At 40.4% G+C, this 22,181-nt stretch overlaps 1 protein-coding gene across 2 annotated transcripts in view; it reads right to left on the bottom strand.

Annotated features, from left to right (window-relative positions):
* anp32b (acidic (leucine-rich) nuclear phosphoprotein 32 family, member B) overlaps positions 1 to 22,181 on the bottom strand; it is a 55,944-nt gene that overhangs the window by 18,132 nt on the left and 15,631 nt on the right. For both annotated transcript variants that reach the window (XM_072588729.1, XM_072588720.1), the window contains exons 2-4: positions 10,620 to 10,769; positions 3,243 to 3,365; positions 1,378 to 1,567 (exon numbers count right to left, since the gene is read on the bottom strand). In XM_072588729.1, the coding sequence (XP_072444830.1) occupies positions 1,378 to 1,567; positions 3,243 to 3,365; positions 10,620 to 10,769 (463 nt within the window). The remainder of the gene's footprint in view (positions 1 to 1,377; positions 1,568 to 3,242; positions 3,366 to 10,619; positions 10,770 to 22,181) is intronic.

The following is a 22,181-nucleotide window of genomic DNA, read 5'->3' on the forward strand; positions in this document are numbered from 1 at the left end:
TATACACTTAATAGAAAAGTCCTGGGGAGTGTTGCTGAACAAACAGACCTTGTAGTGCAGGTTCATAGTTCCTTGAAAGTGGAGTCACAGGTAGATAGGATAGTGAAGATGGTGTTTGGTAGGCTTCCCTTTATTGCTCAGTGCAATAAGTACAGGAGTTAGGAGGTCTTCTTGCAGCTGTACAGGACATTGGTTAGGCCACTTTTGGAATACTGTGTGCAATTTTGGCCTCCCTACTATTGGAAAGATGTTGTGAAACTTGAAAGGATTCAGAAAAGATTTACAACAATGTTGCCAGTGTTGGAGGAGTTGAGCTATAGAGAGAGGCTGAATAGGCTGGGGCTGTTTTCCCTGGATTGTCAGAGGCTTAGGGTTGACCTTACAGAAGTTTTAAATTCATAAAGGGGCATGGATAGAGTAAATAGACGAGGTCTTTTCCCCAGGATGTGGGAGTCCAAAACTAGAGGGCATAGGTTTCAGGTGAGAGGGGAAAGATTTAAAAGGGACCGAAGGGGCAACTTTTTCCATGCAGAGGGTGGTGCATGTATGGAATGAGCTGTCAGAGGAAGTGATGGAAGCTGGTACAATTATAACATTTAAAAAGCATCTAGATGAATACATGAATAGGAAGGGTTTAGAGGGATAAGAGCCAAATGCTGGCACATGGGACCATGTTGATCTAGTATATTTGCTTAGCATAGACAAGTTAGACTGAAGGGTCTGTTTCAGTGCTATACATCTCTATTATTTTGAGTTATAAGCTATGTCAAACATGCATTTGTGAAATGAAAAACTGAGAATGAATACTAATATTTTGTGGTTAGAAAGAAGGATCAGTTGGAAAAATGGATGTGTTTTAATGCTGGGTCAATATACACTATAATCAATGGTGATTGAGAGAGCTCTCTAAAGAATTAGTAAATGCATAATGGGCTGACTGACCTCCTTGTGCACTGCATCACTCAGCTAAGGGAGACTGTCAAAATTACAACTGAGAATCTAATCGCAGCAATGTGTACTATCTACAAGATGCACTGCAGAAACTCAGCAGATCCTTAGACAGCATCATCCAAGTTCAGATGACTACTATCTATTTGGATAAGGGCAGCAGGTATATGTGAGCGACACTAAGCCGCTCTCACCCCTGACTTGGAAATATCCTCACCATTCCTCCAGTGACATCAAATCAAAATCCTGGAATTCCCTTTGTACGTCTACCTACAGCACATGGACTGCAGTATTTCAAGAAAGCAGCTCACCACCACCTTCTCAAGAACACCTAGGGAATGGGTTAGATCTACATGTCATTAGGCATTGCACCAACTCAGTGCCTCTTGTTCCTAGCCCTCCAGAGACTCCAGGAACTATGAAGGTTACCTTCATCATCCTCGTCATCATCAATACCATCAGCTTCTGCATCCGAGTCAGGCGCCTCTCGGTCTTCCTGATCATAACCATCCAGGTACATGAGCTGGGGGAGAAGCTTGAACACACTTTCTCTGTAGTCATTCAAGTTCGTCACTTCGCAATTGAAAAGATCCAGACTCTTCAAGTTCTCTAACTTTTTCTGTGGAAGAAACATTATATAGAATTTACAACACAGCAACAGGCCATTTGGCCCAATTGGGCCATGCCAGCATTGAAACTCCGACCAAGCCTCCTCTCCCCACTGCACAGGCCTAACCTGCAATTGGAAACATCATCTCGAGGTGTGTCCTATTGAACATTTTCAAAACCCTAAAGCACCTCCAACAGTCTACTGTTTTTAAGTTTTTTTTAAAGAAGTAAAGAGTTTCTGCTCTGTGCACAAACTACAGCCAAACCGAAGCCTGTTTGGAAAAGCATTCCTGAGTTTCGACATGAAGTGATTTACATAACAGCAAATGAAAAAAATTGCCATGAACACATGCAACCAGAATCCAATTTAGAATATATTTAAAAGGAAAATTACTTTACAAAAGATTTTCCTTTGATATATTTCAAAGATAACTTGATAAAGTTTGATTAATTCAATACTTAACTGGGCTTGTCACAAACAAGGCATTTTTAAACAAAGGTTCAATCCATCACAACAGGTAACCCAAAAATAATTTAAAACACCAGACGACTGGCCGAACAATAAGAAAACTTATTTCCCGCTCAGATTGGGTCATCAATTCCAAAAATTCTTTGACGGTATATGTAATGTTGCATTCAAAAAAAAAATCAGTTTCACTTTTGGAGCTACCTCAGAGAGCTACAAATCTGCAATTAACAGGAAGTCCCAATGGTGTTTAACTTGCTGTCAATGCATTGCTTGTCTGGTGGAGAAGTTCCTTTAGAACTAGTTCAAAACATAGGGGAAATTTGAGGCGCCCTTAACTTTGTGCAATTTCAAACAAGCTTTTTCACTGACCACAGTTAGACAAACCGATGCAATGATTGGGAACTCTCGTCCAATGGTGCTTGATTGCCCACTTAGGCGAAATGAAAAATGGATCAGGACTTGTTACTGGAACGCTCTCTTTCAGATGAATGTGTAGACAGATGCAACTGTATTTTTGTCTTTATTGGTCAGAGTATTGAGTATAGAGTATAGGGAGGTCATGTTGCAGCTGTACAGGACATTGGTTAGGCCACTTATGGAATACTGCGTGCAATTCTCGTCTCCTTCCTATCGGAAAGATGTTGTGAAAGTTGAAAGGGTTCAGAAAAGATTCACAAGGATGTTGCCAGGGTTGGAGAATTTGACCTATAAGGAGAGGTTGAACAGGCTAGGGCTGTTTTCCCTGGAGCATCGGAGGCTGAGGGGTAATCTTACAGAGATTTATAAAATAAAGAGTCCTGGATGACGTTGAGCTTCTTGGGTGTCCTTGGAACTACACTAATCCAGGAAAATGGGGAATATTCCATCACACTCCTGACTGCTGCTTATTAGTGGAGAATATTCACCACTCTGAATAATATCAAAATTGAAACAAAATACGTGAGAAGGGCATGTAAATTGTTAGCAGCAATGCAATGATGCTAAGATTAGCTTTTCATATGTACACAGGATCTATTTTTAAATTAACATAGATGATACGTTTTAGGTGAATACAAGAGCATTCATCATAGACATCACATTCTTGCAAAATCTGCTGACCTTCTTAAAAAGCACACAGCAGATTGTAACATCCTGACAACCAGCAGGTGCAGGGAAAATGCATGGCAGACATGTTAAGATATAACAAGAGAAAAAAGCAAAAATAAAAGTAAAGTACCAGAGGTTCCAATGTACTGATGTCTTTGAGTTTGTTTCCACTGAGATTTAGATGCGTGAGATTTGGAAGTTTTTCTGCCAGGATGTCTAACCCTCCAGAAATCCTATTGTCACTTAGCTCGAGCTGGAATTGGAAAAGAGTTGTGACAATAAATTAAGTCAACTTGCATTCATATACTCCAGTTTAACGTAAAACATTCCCAAGGCTATATACACAGCATTAAACAAAATTTAGCACTGAGCCTAGGTCGGCTGATCAATGGTTTGTCAAAATTGCAGGTTTAAGAAGCTTCTGAAAAAAAAAATAAGTGAAGAAACTTAAAGACGGAATTTCAGAGCTTAAGACCCAAGCTAGTGAAGGCATGGCCACCAATGGTGAAGCGATTAAAATGGGTATGTTTAAGAGATCAGAGCTGCAGTGATATTGTATGGTAAGAGGGATGGGGCCAGCAGGTGAAGGTTTGGCTGGGGAGGGAATTGAACACAATTATGGAAAATTTAGATTAGCGTGTTGTTGGACCAGATGCTAATGTGGATTAATGAGCACAGGGGTGACGGGTGAAAAGGGGCTCGATACGATTCGGGATCTGGACAGCAAGAATTTTGGATGAATTGAAATTTATGGAGAGTGTACAGTGGGCATTCAGTTAGGACAGCATTAGAAATCAAACCCTCTTGTAACAAAAGTATGATTGGAATTTCAGCAGCATATGAACAGAAGCAAGTTCCAAGTTGGGCAATATTACACATGTGGAATTAATATCCTCTTCATCACCAAGGCAGCCTAACTTTACAGCTTTTCATAGGGTCGAACATGACCTCAAAGTCTGATTCACTGTACACAGGCATTAAGGATCAGGGTATATTGCTGCAAAACATGGCACACAGGATTGATTACTGTCTTGGAGAATTACATGCAAACTAAGTAATTTGGCTCCAGGAATAATGAACAGGACAAATTATTAGAAGAGGAGAAGGTTCAGAATGAAAAGAAAGAAAATGAACAGGAATCATGAAAAAGCTTACATTTTGATCGCACCTTTCTCAACCTCGCAAATTTATGAAGTGTTTTAAAACCATTGAAACACTTTTTGTAGTATAGTCACTGTTCTAATGTTGAAGCTTCTACAAACAACAAATGAGATGAAGATCAAATCATTTGTTTTATCTCAGAAGGTTGGGGGTGAATATTGGTTCGGACACTGGTGAGAACTGGTTTGCTTTTCTTCAAAGCAATGCTGTGGCAGTTTCTATACCAACACAGGCAGGCAGGGCCCTGGGTTAGTGTCTCATAAAGGATGACACTTTAGACAATGAAAGGGACAGATATGGAGGCAAAATACAGAGTGGTCTTAGATCTTTCCATTGTTAAATAATACTAACTGCAAACTGAGCAATGTAATTCTTGTTAGAATTTACAACAATACTAGCAGTACTGTGTAAACAGAGGGTGTAGCTGAGGCAGTGTTGAGTGTAAAGCACTTAAAGTGACTGACTAAATATTTGGAACCAAATGTAAAATTCCAATGCAAGTTGTGTACAGTAGTCAAAAATGTGTCTCTTAAGTTAACCAAGGAGGAAACAGAGTTGCTAAATGAGAACTTGGAGTAAAAATATTTAAAAACAAGACATAACACATTCCACTGAACAGATGAGCAGGAGATTACTCTGGAAACCTGGCCAACAGTTATTCATCAATCCAAGCTATTTAAACAGCAGATAGTACGTCCATTACAGAATTGTAGTTTGCAGGATCTTGCTGTGCACACATTGGCTGTAATGTTTCTGCATGACAACAATGCCTATACTTGAAAAAAATGCTTTATTTGTTGTGAAGCACTTCGGGCCAGCATGAGGTTATGAAACAGCCAAGAGAAATGCAACTCATTTATTTCATCCTCTTCATCCTGTTCTTCTGTGCAAAGGGTGGCAGACACATGGGAACCTCACCACCACCTTCAAGGCATATCTCTACAACTCAACTCACAGACCATTCTTACTTAAAATATCTTTCTCCTTTCCGTCCCTGGATTTTTAAAAACCAGGAATGCCTTACCTAACAGCACTTGAGAACATGTTCACTCCACTCCCTGCACTGCTCAAGTTGTTGGTAACTCAACAGCTTTTCAAACCATTAAGGATGGGCAATTAATGCTGGGTTTACCATTGTGATCCCAAAACATAACATTCATTAGAAAAGGAAGTGCACTCACCTCAACCTATAATCAATTACATGAGAATTATTGAAGTCTCACTGTTCTCTGGTCACATCTGACCACTTACCCACAATGCTATTGTGTAAAAGCTTAATAAAGGCAAATCTTGAGACAAGGGCCTGAGGTGAAGACCCTGTTGGTGCCACCCTGCCACAGAATGACCCCATGCCATAGCCTTGATTGTATTTGGGAACTCTGTGCTCTGGGTATTCAGTTCAGCAGCTGCAACATCAGCTAGTCTGTAAATTCTAGAATACTGGACTGAATTAACACAGATCAGACCAAAGTCATTACAGTACATCACCTAAAATCATCATTCCATTGTCTTACCACCATATCCAATGCTCATTGTATTTTGCGCTTGCTTCAATTTACACAATTTTTTTTAAAACAAACAAGACAGGAAGATGACCATTTTGCCCAATCCATCAACGCTGATGTTTATGCTCCACATAAGCTTCCTCCTATCCCTTATCTCACAGAATCACCGTATCTAATTAAGCCAAACAGTCTATTCAAATGTTGTAAAATCTAAGTAACACTATTCCATGTAACACATTATTTTGTGATTTGATAATACTCCTCTTAACCACTTCGGTTGTTAAAAGCACGATATAACTGTTGTTAAGGCAATTTTTCCATTGCTGAATATTTCACTATTGGTCTACCAGATGTGCTGACAGACTTTAATCATATCATCTGATGCTCTTTTGAAGTTATATTCAGTTAAAGTGTAAACTTGCAGTGCACTTCCCGAATTTTAATCACTCCCATGGCTGCTGTGCTTTCAAATGTCTAGATTCCAGATTCCTCTATTTCTTTCCTAAACCTCTCTGCCACTTGACCTCTCACTGCTCCTTTCAGACACTGCATAAAAGCTAGCTCTTTGACCAAACTGTTGATCCTCTGAACTGTTATTTTCTTAAGTGACAGTGTTAAATTTCGGTGATAATGGTTCTGTGAAATACTTTGAATGGTTATATTCAAACTCGACAAATGTGGCTTTTATGTCAAAGATTTGGCACATAACTTCAGGCTCAGATGTTTAAGCTTCATGATTTAAGGGGGATAAAAGTCATAAATACAATAGAATGATCCAGTAACTTCGCACTGGTAATTATCAGAACATTATCTTGGTGTTATAATTAAGACATGTCAGGTTTTGGAAATTATCCAAAATAGGGCATTTGCTTTTGTTACCACAGAGAGTCTTCAGTGTCAAATAAAAGTAACACCACAATGCTGAATAATTCCTCCCAATTGTCTCAATGTCTTTAACATTGGGAACATGGAAGACTGCCCACAGACGTACGAAGGAGGGACAAATATCTTAATTCATCAGAAATATGATGACAATTTTGCTCAAACCTCATCAAGTCAACGTCCAACTTCAAGTGTAGTGAAATGATGCCTAATGAACTAGTTCAGAGGGAGGGTCACCAGACCCAAAACGTTAACTCTGATTTCTCTTCAAAAATGATAAAAATACCTGCTGAGCTTTTCCAGCAACTCCAACCACAGCAAGGATAGAGCCCCTCAGTCCTCACCTTCCAACCCACTAATCTCCAGATACAGCAGATTATCTTCCGGCATTTCCGCCACCTACAATTAGACCCTACCACCAAAGATATATTACCCTCCACATCCCTTTCTGCGTTCCACAGAGACCGTTCCCTTCATGACTCACTTGTCGTTAGGTCCATACCCCCCACCAACCCACCCTCTACACCTAGCACCTTCCCTTGCCACCGCACAAGGTGTAAAAACTGCGCCCACACCTGCTGCCTCACCTTCGTCCAAGGCCCAATAAGATCATTTCAAATCCAGTGGAGATTTTCCTGCACATCCAGTCACCTCATCTACTACAACCGTTGCTCTTGATGTGGTCTCCTCTACATCAGGGAGACAGGACACCAACCCATGCAGCACTGCAGGGAACATCTCTGGGACACACACACCCAACAACGCCATCGCCCTATGGCCGACCATTTTAACTCCCCCCACCCACTCCACCAAGGATATGCAAGTCCTGGGCTGTCTCCACCACCAAATCAAAGCCACCAGGGAACTGGAGAAAGAATGCCTCATCTTCTGCCTTGGAACACTTCAATCACATGGCATCAACATCGACTTCACCAGTTTCCAAATCTCAGCGCCCCTCCACAAGCTCATCCCAGATCCAACCCTGTAACTCAGCCCCACCCTCTTGACCTAGTCACCTTCCTTTCCACCTATCTGCTCCACCCTCCCACTGACCTATCACAATTTAGCGCCCACCTGCATCCACCTATTGCCTTCCTAGATACCTTCTCCCAGTCGCAGCCCAACCTCCACCATTTATCTCTCAGATCCCTTCCCCTCCACATTCCTGATGAAGGGCTTATGCCCGAAACATTGGCTCTCCTGCTCCTCGGATGCTGCTGGATCAGCTGTGTTTTTCCAGTGCCACACTTTTCAACTCAGTCTCACTAATGCCTTATACAGTTGCAGCAACCTTTCCTGACTTTTACACTCATTCCTTGAGTAATACATGTCAAAACTCCATTTGCCTCCCTAATTACCTGCTGTACCTGCATATTAGGTTTCTATGATTCATACAGGAGGACACCTGGATCTCTCTGCACCAAAGTACTCTGAGGTTTCTCTCTATTTAGATAATAAGTTGCCTTTTTATTTCTCAAACCAAAATGGATGACCTCACGCATCCACATAAAACATCATCTTCCAAATTTTACCCATTCATCTAACCTATCCATTTGGAAATTTCTCAGTTTTTCACTGCAACTAATTTTCCCACGTATTTTAGGGTCATCTGCAAATTTGGCTACAGTGCTATCTATCCCCGCATCCAAGTCATTAATATAACTTGTAAATAGTTGAGGCCTGATGAAAGAACCATGTTGCACTCCACTAGTTACATCTTGTCAGCCAGAAAAAGCAAACATTTATCCCAACCCTCTGCTCTCTGTTGGTTAACCAATCCTCTAAACAAGCCAATAAATTACCACTAACCCCATGTGATCTTACCTTGTGTACTAATCTTTGTTTGGCACCTTACCAAATTCCTTCTGGAAGTATAGATATATTACATCTACAGGATCTCTATTACTTGTCACATCTTTAAAGGACTCTTGGAAATTAGTGAAACATGGTCTATCCTTCATAAAACCTTCATATCAAATGTCCTGTTATTACTTCCCTAATAATGGATTCTAACAATTTCCCAATGATACATGTTAAACTAACTGGTGTTTAGTTTCCTACTTTTAAAAACTATATTATATTAGCATTTTTCTAATCCTGTGGAACTTTTCCCACATTCAGGGAATTTTGGAATATTATAACCAATGGATCCACTATCACTCCTGACACTTCCTTTAAGACCCTAGGGCATAGGCCATCAGGCCTTGGAGACTGGTCTGTCTTCAATCTCAGAACTTTTTAACCTAGTGAAGATGATTGTTTTATGTTCCTCCCTTTCTTTAACTTCTGCTTTACCTGTTACTGTTGGGATGATACTAGTATCTTCAAATATGAAAACTAAAGCAAAATATTTAGTCCCCCATTAACAACGCCTTAGTTTCATCCTCCAAGGACCAACTTTCACTTTAGCTACTGTCTTCACTTTTATTACAGCTTATGCTATTTGTTATTTATATTTTGTGGCAGTTTTCTTTCATAATACACCTTTGCTCTTTTTATGACTGGTTTTTAGTAACTTTTTGACAATCTTCAAACATTTCCCAATAATCCAGCTTGCCCCTTGCCTTTGCAGTATGGCATGACTTAGGTTTTTTGCTTTAACTTCCTTGCTTAGCCTTGGATTCCCTTCCCCTCTTACAATCTTTCTTCTTTTCTGGATATATTTTAGTTGGGAGCATCTGCCACTGCTCATCAACTGTCCTACTATTTTGTCACAGTCCACTAGGGCCAGATCTGTCCTCATGTCTATGTAGTTATCTTAGTTTAATTGCAGAAAGCAAGCGTGGGAATCCTGTTTCTTGTCCTCCAACTGAATTTGGAATTCTAGTATGCCATGATCACTGTTCTGTAGAGGATCCTTTACTAGGAGATCTTTAATTTCATCAAATCCAGAATACCCTAATCCCTGGTTGGTTCTCCAACATATTGTTCCTTTGAACAATATCTATTAAATGCAATAAACTCTCCCTTAAGGCTACCCATGCCAATTTTACTTAATCTATATTAAAATTACCCATGATTATTACTGTTCTTTTCTAAGAAGCCTCCAGTATTTCTTCATTTGTACTGTGCCCCACTACTGTTTGATGCTCAACAGATTACTTCTCCCTTTTTCCCTTGCTATTGTTTATTTCCACCTAACCTTTTTCCATGCCTGAAAATAAAACAAATAACTACAGATGCTGGAGATCTGAAATAAAAACAGAGATTGCTGGAGAAACTCAGCAGATCTGGCAGCATTGGTGTAGAGAAAGCAGAGTTAATATTTTGAAACATTAACTCTGCTTTCTCTCCACCGATGCTGCTAGACCTACTGAGTTTCTCCAGCAACTTGTTTTTGATTCTGTGACTTGGTCTCCAGTGCTGACACCATTTCTCACTACAGTACTGATCTTTTCCTTAACTAACAAAGCTACACCACCTCCTTTTCCTTTCTGCCTATCTATCCGAAACTGATTATCCCTTAGATATTCAATTCCCAAACGTGGTCTCCCTGCAACCATATCTCACTAATCACCACCAAATCCTATCCAAATATTAGGCATTATTTTGTGCAATCCAATTGTTGTCTTACAGGATAAGAGGATTACAAAGTTAAAAATCACACAACACCAGGTTATAGTCCAACAGGTTTAATTGGAAGCACATTAGCTTTCGGAGCGTTGCTCCTTCATCAGGTGGTAGTGGAGGGCTCAATCCTAACACAGAATTTATAGCAAAAACTTACAGTGTAATGTAACTGAAATTATACATTGAAAAATCGATTGTCTGTTGAGGAGATTGAGATGGGTTCCACTAGAAGATTTTGAGCAACTATTACTTGTATAAAAATATAAACAAAGTGTACCTATGCAGAGAACTACATAATAGGCACCACAAGACTACAATATCATGACATAGCAAAAGTACTTTTGTTCCCTCCGCAATTGAACTCAATGATTGCCATGCTGAAGACTCACCTTTTTCAGTTTGGGAAGACGGAGAAGGTTCGTGACAGACATCAACCCAACATTTATCAAGCTGAGGAACTCCAGATTCTCAAATTCAGCCGTCAGACCTTCAATTTTACCCTCATTCGATCTGCAGTTGTCAAGAACAAGCTCTCGCACCTAGAACGAACAAATGATTTGCCAATTGAGGCCCTTACTGTAAAAACAAAACCCGAGAAAACAAGATTCAATACCTCCAAGTGAAGAAGTTCTCCCTCATCTCAGTCTTAAATGTCTTATTTTAAGGCCACGTCCCACATTTTCTAGAGCCACAGCCAGGAGACCATCTTTTAAGAATGTTATATGTTTCAATAAAGTCACTGCTAATTCTTCTAAACTCTGGAGAATACAAACCCAGTTTCTTCAAATTTCTCTTCACATGGCAATCTCACCATCCCAGGTTTGAGTTTAAGGAATCTCTGCTGCAGGTCCCTCCAATTTTTTTCTTACTTAAAAAGGAGAACAAAACTACATAAAAAGCTTCAGGTATGGTCTCACCAAGTTTTTGTAGAACTGAATCAAGATTTAAATGCAGTTCGATCCATTTTCTGCTACTGATGTTGTAGTAAGTCCATTCTATAGTATGGAAATTACACCACAATTTCATACAATGCATCTGTTTACAAGGCAGGCAGAAAAGCCAACATGAAATTAAATCAGGAGGAGACCATCCACCCCACTGAGCCTGTCACTGTATTTTGAAAAGGTATTCAGTTAGTCTCCTTTTCCCTGCTCTTAATCTGTAGCTCTGCAGTTTTTATCTTTTTTAAAAAAAATCCAATTCCTTTCAAAGTGATTGAATTGAATTTGTCACCAGCATTCAGGAAGGATTTTCCAAATCACAAAACACTGCAGAAAAAATAAAAATTCATTTCCCCTCTGGCCCTTTTGTCAATTATCTTAAAATGTATGTCCTGTGGTTACCTGTTCTCTTGCCACTGTAAGGAGTTACTCTTTATTGACTTTATTAAAACTCTTCATAATTAAAATACAAGGAGACCCTGCACTACAATAGTGCATTTTGCTTGGAAAATTGCACAGTGATTTAATTCTAAATCTTCAATGTTACAAAATAGCATCATAGGCAGACAGTCAGAATTAAGGTCAGAAAGAAACCTTCCCAATTTACATCCCCTGTAATCTGCATTCTTTGAAACCTCTACCACCTATTGCCCAACCTCCACTCCCGAGCTCACTCACCTCCATTAGCTTCCAATTAAACATCACCTGGATCGAAAATGTTCATTCGCAAATCCCACTGCGATTCGCCTCTTTTCATCTCTGCAACCTCCTACAATCCTTCAATTCTTGACTTGAGAAACAAATCAGTAACTACCATCCTTTGCTGCTTGGGTTAACTCCCTAATACCTGCACTACAGGAGGCACACCACAAGTTGGACTGCTTTTGTTGGGGGGGGGGGGGGAGGGTGGAAAGGAGCAAGAACGGGTGTTGGCTGGTGATCTGATGAGAAATCTTCAAAATTATGAAGTTGTTTGATAGTGTGTGGGTGGGTGGGGAGGTGGGGCAGACAGAGAGAGAGAGAGAGAGAGAGAGAGAGAGAGAGAGAGAGACATTAGAATTAAGGGACAACTGGCAGGACAGGCAGAAGAGATGCAGGGTTGCCAATCCTGAGAGAATGGACCATCAAGACGAGAACACAGTGTGCAGATGTGTAATGTACAGGGATTACAAAATAGCACCCCATCAGAGAAAATCAAAGACATGGGAGAACCACCTCAAATACAGGATGGTCCCTTAAAGGTCCAGGAAGGTTGGTTATTCTGACTCAGGGGGAGTACAACTAACAGAAATAAATACAAGACTGTCACTAATAAAACAATAAGGAATTCAGGATAAGCTTCTCAAGCCAGAGAGGAGTTAGAATGTGGACCTTGTAACCATGGTGGCAAATAATATCGATGCATTCAAAATGAAGCTTAGATGAAGATAAGTGAGGTAGGAGCAGAAAAAAAATACCAATTAACTGAGATGAAGGTGGGTTTCAAGTTACCCACACGGACCAGAAAAGAGATTTCACAAACTTGGGGTGCATTGCCTGGATTTCTGATAGTGAAAGGGTGATTTGATTGAAGATTACAAAGATACTGAGGAGAACGGAGAGAAATTGTTGCTGCTGGATGATGAGTCCAGCACTGGAAGGCAGAATCTAAACATCACAGCCAGACCTTTCGGGTGTGAAACTAGGAAATACAGTTCTACATGAAGAAAAAGCTGGAATTCTCACCCACAAATGGCCACTAATGCAAGTTAAATTGTCAATTTTAAATCTAAGATTGATAGTTTTTTGTTTGTTGATCAAAGGTTGCTAAGAAATATGAAGACACGAGAGGGTAAACAAATAAATAAAAAGAGAGATTGCAAAAAATCACCATCGTTCAGGGGTAAAGACCTAAACAGCCTCCTTCTGGTCTTCAGTTTCTACCTCAGTGTTTATATCACCTAACACATCTTTGCCAATACCATGCTAAGGTGACAAGATGCCCAAGATTGCATATCACTTGCTTCACTTGGGATGCAGATTTATAACAAGGTGGGAGGTTGTGAAGGGACAGAGAATTTCTGTTAATGATCCATTATAATATAGCATAGTGGCACAAAGTAAACGGTGAGCTTGAACCTTGAATGGAGGCTCAGTGAACTAGATGGGTAACTCTGGGTTCCCTGAAGTTGAACAGGCACCAAGCTAGGAGCAGAATACCTATCCCCCTCTACTGGGGGAAAAATTACTCAACCATTCAGAAAGCACAAACCCTCAGCTGGGGAACAGTTCTGTGGCAGTTCTAGATGACCCTATGAAACAAGGGTGACTTTTCTACAGTGCAGACAACAGTCCATCCAGAGTGACCCAAGTGTATTTCCAACAGGGATCACTGAATTGATTATTTTGTCAGGAGCTTAGTTTGTTCTGGATGCATATCCCAAGGCAAACTAAATAACTTTATCACCTGTTATTAATGTATAATAGTGATCAAGAACAGGAACCATGACTGACACACCCTTCTTTAATCCTGAATTGCTTGTCAAATATACTGCAGCAAAGATTGGAAATCAAACCAGACATATTTCTGGTCTATAGAGTTCAACATTGTGTAATTTTGTAACATTAATCCAATGACAGAGATGCTCTTCAAATTAGAGTCATACAATATGGAACAGACCCTTCAGTTCAACTCATCCATGCCGACCAAATTTCCCAAACTAAACTAGTCCCATTTGCCTGCGTTTAGCCCATACCTCTCTAAACATTTCCTATTCTTCATGTACCTGTGTTAATGTGTTTTACATGTTGTAACTGTACTTACATCTACCACTGCCTCTGGAAGTTCATTCCACAGATGAACCACCCTGTGTGTGAAAACGTTGCCCCTCATGTCTCTTTTAAATCTTTCTCCACTCACTTTAAAGAAAATGCCCTCTAGTTTTGAACTCCCTTACTCTTAGGAAAAGACCTTTGCTATTCACCTTATCTACGCATCTCATGATTTTACAAATCTCTGTAAGGTCACCTCTCAACCTCCTATGCTCTTGTGAGAAAAAAAAACAGCCAGCCTCCCCTTTGACAACGCAAGTCCTCTAACCCTGGTAACATCCTCGTAAATTTGGGGTGGCATGGTGGCTCAGTGGTTAGCACAGCTTCTCACAGCACCAGAGACCCAGGTTTGAATCCTGACTTAGGCGACTGTCTGTGTGCAGTTTGCATATTCTCCCTGTGTTTGTGTCGGTTTCCTCCCATAATCTAAAGATGTGCAGGTCAGGTGAATTGGCCATGCTAAATCGCCCACAGTGTTAGGTGCATTAGTCAGGGGTAAATATAGGATAGGGGAATGGGTCTGGGTGGGTTAGTCTTTAGAGGGTTGGCTGGACTTGTTGGGCCGAAGGGCCTGTTTCCGTACTGTAGAGAATCTAATCTAACATTTTTTCTACACCTTCTCCAATTTAATAATATCCTTCCTATAGCAGGGCACCCAGAGCTGTACAGAGTACTCCAAAACTGGTCCCACCAACGTCTTGCACAACTGCAACGTGATGACCTAACTTTTATTCTCTATGGTCTGAGCAATGAAGGCAAGCAACATATCCAGAACAGTGGCAAATCCAAATTCCAGAAGGCCCATTCCCTAACCCATAATTTGCACCAATGAGGAAACGTGAGGGGCAGCTTGTCATTTGCTTTACAGCTATAAGTATCCAATTTCTGTCAGCAGGATATCCAAAACACACCTTGTGAGTTTTGTACTTTTTAGTCTAATCTTGGTCGAGTTTTTCAAAGCATTGGGATACACTGTTGGACAGCTGAAAAAGTATTTTAGATAGGTCTGGGGATACCTTTGGACAGGTATCTTTGGAAAGGTCAAGTGCTTTTTAAGATTAAAAGTAGTCATGAAGGAGTGTAAAATGTCAATAAACTGATTAGAATGCTCATGCTATTAAGACATTTAAATCTCCACGCCTTTAAATTTGAGAAAAAGAACTTCAGTTTCAGAAGAGAATAGTGCATGCTAGTCACAATGTCTGATGATGGAAGTCTGAAGCCCATCATTTCAGGATTTGTACTGAATGGCTAATTTCAGAAATAATCACAGTGGTTCACAATTTAACTGATAGCTCCAAATACCTATAAAATCTCTGGTGTAGGGCAATGAATAAGAATGCTTATTTTTGTAAGAGATTAATCAATTGAAACAATTTAAATGCATTAAATGTTTTTTTTTAAAATCAATGAGTTCCTTTTTACCAAAGTACTGAAATCTTTAACAGACTCTTAATATTTGATCTTATTTCATCTCAGCGTGAGTCATGAGGTCCATCTATGGTGGATTCTGGATGAATTGGCATGCTCAGTAAAAGTATTAAATAGAAGCCATGATTTGGTACAAATTGACACGAGGGTTATACAAGATCATTGGGGTCATTGATTGTCAGAGTATATGAGAGGCTAATGGGGATGGGGGCAGGGGCATGAAGTGGCATCAGGAGATTGTGCGGTGAGAAAGGAGGGGGCGGGAGGGTCAGATATTTTATTCTTTCCAAGTCCTGTAGGCTGACCTTTCACATTGCCCATTTCCCCTACAGTTGCCTCCACAACTGATTCCAGAGCGGCTGGCCAGACTCCCACTACCAGCTCCCTCCCCACCTTGCCCAAAAGAAAATACGAATGTTCCAGGCACTTTCTCCAAAGCTAGGCTTGTGGAGATGGGAACTTTTCAGAGCCTCCCAAAACCTACTTAGATGTCAAATTTCACAGTGCATCCAAAAACCATTCGACTATAAGATTGTAGAGTCAGAATCAGAGAACTATTTCAAACTTTTATGACACCAACCATGCCATTTGGCCCATCTGATCTACGTCAGCATTTATGCACCATCAGCTTCCACCCACTTCTCTTCATCTAATTAGCAATATTCCTCCATTTACCCTCATGCAAGGATCTGATGTCCCCTTAAATGCATCTATGTCATTCATCTCAACAACTGCCTATAGTAGAAAATTCTGCATTATCACCACTGCGTAATGAAGTGTATAAGATGCACTGCAGCAATTTGTCACACCTCCTTCAACAGCACCTTCCAAAGTCTGACCTCTACCAGTTACAATGACAAAGGCAGCAGATGCATTTGAACACCATCACCTGCAAGTTCCCCTCCTAGCCACTCACCATCCTGAGTTGGGACGATTTTGCCTTTCCTTAACGGCTGGTGGGTAAAAGCACCTTCAACTTCCTTCCTAACAGTGCTGTGGGTGTGGCTGCACCACATGAACAACAGTGGTTCAAGGAAGCAAGCTCACCAGCCACATTCTCAAGGGCAAGAAATGCTACCTCATCAGTGATGTCCACATCCCACAAAAGAATGGAATAAATCGCTTCTGAATTCCTTAACAGATTCTTTTAGTGACTCGTCTTGCATTTCTGACCCCCAGCTTTGGATTTTTCCACAAGTAACAACCTTTTCTCCTTTAAAACAGTTAAGAATTTTAAAACAAACATTCTCTCTTTCATCCCTCACATTTCGAGACAAAATAGAAAAAAGAAATTAACATTTACGACTGATTTTGTTTTGAGAGCACTCCCTCCCCTCCATCACCATAGGCCATGAAATTAAAAAAAAGTTAAATCTTACTGGACTTATGCTCCAATTTTGGATTTTCTTCCATTGGATCTGTTCTGTCCATTCTTTGAATTATGTTTAAACCTATCAGATGATGGCTTTAGGCAACAGCAATAAAGTAAAAATGGAAAATCCCAAAATTCTGAATTTTCTTTGGAGTAAACTAAAGGGAAATAAATCTTCCACTTATAATAAATCCAGTAAAATACCATAAATGCTTCACCACACTGGTAAAAACACTGAGACTTATCCTCAAATTATATGAAGTACAAAAATAAATGCGTTCTGAATTTGCAAAAGCAAAAGGTAGACATGCACTTGCCACATATTCTTCCTCAAGCAATTTGGACTCTGACTTTTTGCAGGCAGATTAGCAGTTACAAATGCATATAATCCAATGGTTGAGAAGGTAACCACTTAACATATAATTCATTGTTTTTTTCAAAGGGCCTGCATTAAGTCCTACTCCTCCCTATTCTTTCCCTGTAGCCCTGCAAATGTTTCCTTGTCAATTATTTATCCATTTCCTTTTTGACTGCTGTTATTGAATCAAAAACATAAAAAAGATTAATGAAATTGGCAACAGATTGTTATCTGAATTCTCTCATGAGAAGAAATGCATTTCAATTCATGGAATCCTCGCTTAATGATTTAATGGGTCAACACACCAAATGGTGACAACGTTGAGTTATTCAAACCAGTTTTTAGTATTTGTGCATAAAAATAGGAAGCGCTGGAAGGCCTCCATCGGGTCTGGCAACATCCTTAGACAGAAACAACATGGAAACCTTTCAACAGATATATTTGGAGAAAGGAAAACAGATTAAATGTATGCTGCCAGACCTGATGAGCATTTGCTGCTTTTAAAGTTAGATTTCCAGTATCTGCAATACTTTGGTTTTACAATTCTCATCCTTTTATTCCTCCATGTGCTCACTCACTACCACTGCATAACCCCTACACATTCTCATTCAGTTTCTGCAACCTCCTTTAGCCCCACTGCCGTAAAAGGTTTTGGCTCTGCTCAAATTATGGCCTTTTGCCCAAGATCAGGAATTTCCTCCCTGAGCCTATCCTGTCCCTTATCCTTCACTACCACCCTCATTCTTTAGGGCATTTCTTAAAATTCACAACCTCCTTTAAGCTTTTGGTCACCTGTCAAAATATTTTGAGTGAGGGATATCAGATTTTGTTTGATAACATGTCAAAGTGCCTTCGGATTTTTCTTCACCACATTAAAGACAAAATGCGTTTTTGCTTTCGTCTTAAAATCTTTAACAGAGTTTGCCAAATTTAACTGCTCCAGCCTTGGAAGCGCTACATTTTATAAATTTCAGTGTCTCCAAACTGAAGAAAGAGATAACTGTCGGTGCAGGCAGTCACATGACAAACAAGATGCCCTTGAGGGGGTATTATTTGCTATATTTTAAGTAACAATTTGACTTTACAAAAAGCTTACTAGCGAAGGGTCAATTACCACTCTTATGACATGAGGCACTGGGTATCATGATACGGCAGGTATGTGTACAGCACAGTCATAAAATATACATGCTCCTGAAAAATGTAGGATTGTGCAAGTAAAAACTGCTTCTGAAGTAAGGAACATCAGAACAGGATGCAGTCATTGAGCCCCAAGTCTGTACTTCCATTCAATAGGATCATGGCTAATCAGTGACAAAACTCCACTTACCCACATGTCTTTTCTCATCCCCCCCCACTCTTTCATGGGATCTGGTCAATGTTGGTAGATTAGCCATTCTTAATTATTCTTGAAAAGGTGGTGGTGAACTTTGAACCACTACAGTTCATATGGTGTAGGTTCACTCAGAACAGTTCAGAACACAGTCCCAGAATTTTGAAGGAAAGGCAATACAGTTCCATGTCAAGGTAATGGGGAACTATGAGGGGAACTTGCAAGTAGTGTATCCCACATACCTGCTGTGTTTGTCCTTCTAGGTGGTAAAAGTCACAGGTTTGGAAGTTACTATCGAAGGAATCTTGGTGATTGCTGCAGTGGATGGGTTGTCAACCAAGCATGCTGTTTTGCCCTGAAGGAGTTGAGCATCAAGTGTTGTTAGAGCTGCACTCATCCAGGCAAGTGGAGAACATTCCATCATGGTCCTCACTGGCATCTTGTAGATAGTGGAGAGGCTTTGAGGAGTAACAAGGTGATTTAATTGCAGTATTCCCAGCTTCTGACCTGCCGTCATATTTATTTGGCTAGCCCAAATTAGCTTCTAATCAACCACCCTGAGACGTTGATAGTGTGGGATTCGCTTTGAATGTCAATAGAAGGTGGTTAGATTCTCTCTTTTCGTAAATATTCATTGTCTGGCAGTTTTACAATGTAAGTATTATCAACACAAGCCAGAGTGTTGTACAGATCATGCCGCACTTCGGCATGGATTGCTTCAGTATCGGAGGAATCAGGAATGGTGCTGAATATTTGTTTGTTAATGATTGCATATCACCACCTTATGACGGAGGGAAGGGAATTGACAAAACAGCTGATGTCTGAACCTGGCATACTATCCTGAGGAATTCTTGCAGAGATATTCTAAGGCTGAGATGATTGACCTCAACCAACCACAAACATCTTCCTTTATACTAGATACGCCTCCAACCAGTTAAGAGCTTGACTCCCTCCCTGATACTGACAGACTTTAGTTTACTAGGTCACCTTGATGCCAAATTCAGTCAAATAGTACCTTGATATCAAGAGCAGTGTTTCTTAGCTCACTTCTTGAGTTCAGCTCTTTTGTCCATATTTCGAACAATACCCTAATGTGTGGAGCAAAGCCAGCCTGGTAGAACCCAAACTGAGAAAAAGTGACTAGATTATTTCTTTTGTTTCTTTCTTTAAGGAAAAGTGCTCTGAGACACAACTGAACTATTTTTCCTCATTACCAAATAATTTCTTAACTACCACCAGTAAATCATGTGTTCTCCAATTGATTAATTTACATGTAAAGCCATAATAGTAATGCAAAAATTCACAGGTGAGGGAGAGGTAAGGAGAGGGGGAGGGGGCTAAATCAAAATGGAGCTGGAAGAGGAGAAGATAAAGCACACTATTTGCTGCAGTGCCGTCTCTCTCTAAAAGCAGAGGGACATCACATCTCCCTCTACAAGGCCACCTGGTCACTAGATTGTTTGCCAGTGCTGCTCAATAGCACTGTCAATGACTCCTTTCAACATTTTACTGACGATTGAGAATAAACGTAATCGGACAGTAGAGTGGGTCGGACTTGTCTTGCTCTTTATTTTGTGGATAGGACATACCTGGGTAATTTTGCACATTACCAGCCAGATGCCAGCGTTATAGCTGTACCCAAACAGCCTGGCTCCGGTGTCTTGTTCTGGCACACAAATTTTCAGAATCTTTGGAGGATTGTCGTCAAGATCCAAATCCATTGCAGTATCCACTGCCTTCAACAGTTTCTTGAATATCTCACTGACTGAACTGAATTGGCTAAAGTCCAACATCTGTGATGCTGGTGACCTTTGAAGGAGGCTGAGATGAATCATCCACTTGGTGTTTCTGGCTGAAGATGGTTGCAAATACTTCAGCCTTATCTTTCTGCACTGATGTTCTGGGCTTCCACATAGTGAGGATGGTGATATTTAGAGTATCATCCTCCTGCAGATAGCTGTTCAAATGTCCATTCATGACTGACGTGGCAGGACCGTAGAATTTTGATTTGATCTGTTGACTCTGTAATTGTCTAGTTCTGTCTATCAAATGACACTTATGTTGCTTGGCAGGCAAGTAGTCCTGTGTTGTTGCTTTACCAGACTGACACTTTAACTTTATTAATTAGTTAGGTCTGATGCACCTCCTGGTCTCTTCATTGAACTAAGGAGCCCAGCTTGATGCGAATGGTGAAGTGTGAGGGATATGCCAGGTGATGAAATTACAGATTGTGGTTGAATACAATTCTGTTGCTGTTACTGGCTCATAGCTCCTTGTGGATGCCCAGTTTTGAGTTCCTGAACCTGTTCTGAATCTGTCCTATTTATCATCATAGTAGTACCACCCAAAATGACAGAGGGTATCCTCAGTGTAAAGATGGGACTTTATGTCCATAAGGATTATGCAGTGGTCACTCCTGCCAACACACTTATGGCAGAATCAGAGTCAGATAGATCAGTAAGGATGAGATCAAGTAGATTTTTCAATTGTCTGGCAGCTATGTCCTTTTGGTCTTGGCCAGCTCAGTGTGTAGTGGTGCTATTGAGCCCTCTTGGTGATGGACATTGGAGACCCCAAACAATCAGGGAGTACTTTTTACCAGTACAATCTTCAGTGCTTTTTCTAAGTGCCATTCAATATGTAGGAGTACTGATAGATCAGTCGAAGAGGTGGATATAGCTGGTAATCAACATGTTGCTTCCTTCACCACACTTGACCTAGAGTTATAGAGTTACACAGCATAGAAACAGACCCTTCAGTCCAACTCGTCCATACCAACCAGATATCCTCAACTGATCTAGTCCCATTTGGCGCATATCCCTCTAAACCTTTCCTATTTATGTACCCATCCAGATGCCTTTTAAATGATGTAATTGTACCCACTTCCTCTGGCAGCTCATTCCATACATGCACCATCTGCTTGATGCCATGAGATTTTATGGCATCGAGAGTCAATGTTGAGGACTCCTAGATCAGATTCTTCTTGACTGCGTATCACTGTGCTGCAGCCTCTGATGGGTCTGTCTGTAAATACAACACTTTAAAGCTTTAAGCAATTGCTGTTTGTAGGACAGTACCAATCTTTTAGCAACCTGATTAAAAAACTAGAAAGCAGATGAGAAATAATTTTAATGCAGCGAGTACTTAGAATCTGGAATGCACAGCCTAAGAGTGTGCTGGAGATAAAATCAATTTCAGCTTTCAGAACAGAATAGAATGGGCACCTGAAGTGGAAAAAATGTGTGGGCCACAAAGACAGCACAATGTGACTAGCTAAATCACATTTGGACAGCAAACACAGACTAAACAGGCTGAAAGGCCTCCTTCTGTATTGTAACCATTCCACGATTCAGTACCATAGTCCTAAAGGGTTGTCATCTCATTCTGAAACTTTGTCCCCTGGTTCTGGACCATCCACTCAGTCTTTAACCTTCACTAGACATCCCAATGTTTTGCAGCCAATGAGCTATATTTAATGTGAAGTCACAGTGTTAATGTAGGAAAACGCAGTAGAAGTCAAGTTACCCATAGTATGGTCCCACAGACAATGTGATCAAGACCAGATAATCTGATTTTAATAATGGCAGTTCAGGAGAAAATATTGGCCAGGACACAAGAGCACTCCCCAGGCCCTTAAATTACTGATTTTTTATGTGGGAATATAAAACAGAATATTATTCTACTCTAGTACACTAATAGCCCGGACTT

This window comes from Chiloscyllium punctatum, chromosome 2 (genome assembly GCF_047496795.1).
Source record: "Chiloscyllium punctatum isolate Juve2018m chromosome 2, sChiPun1.3, whole genome shotgun sequence".
In the NCBI taxonomy this organism is placed as follows: Eukaryota; Metazoa; Chordata; class Chondrichthyes; order Orectolobiformes; family Hemiscylliidae; genus Chiloscyllium; species Chiloscyllium punctatum.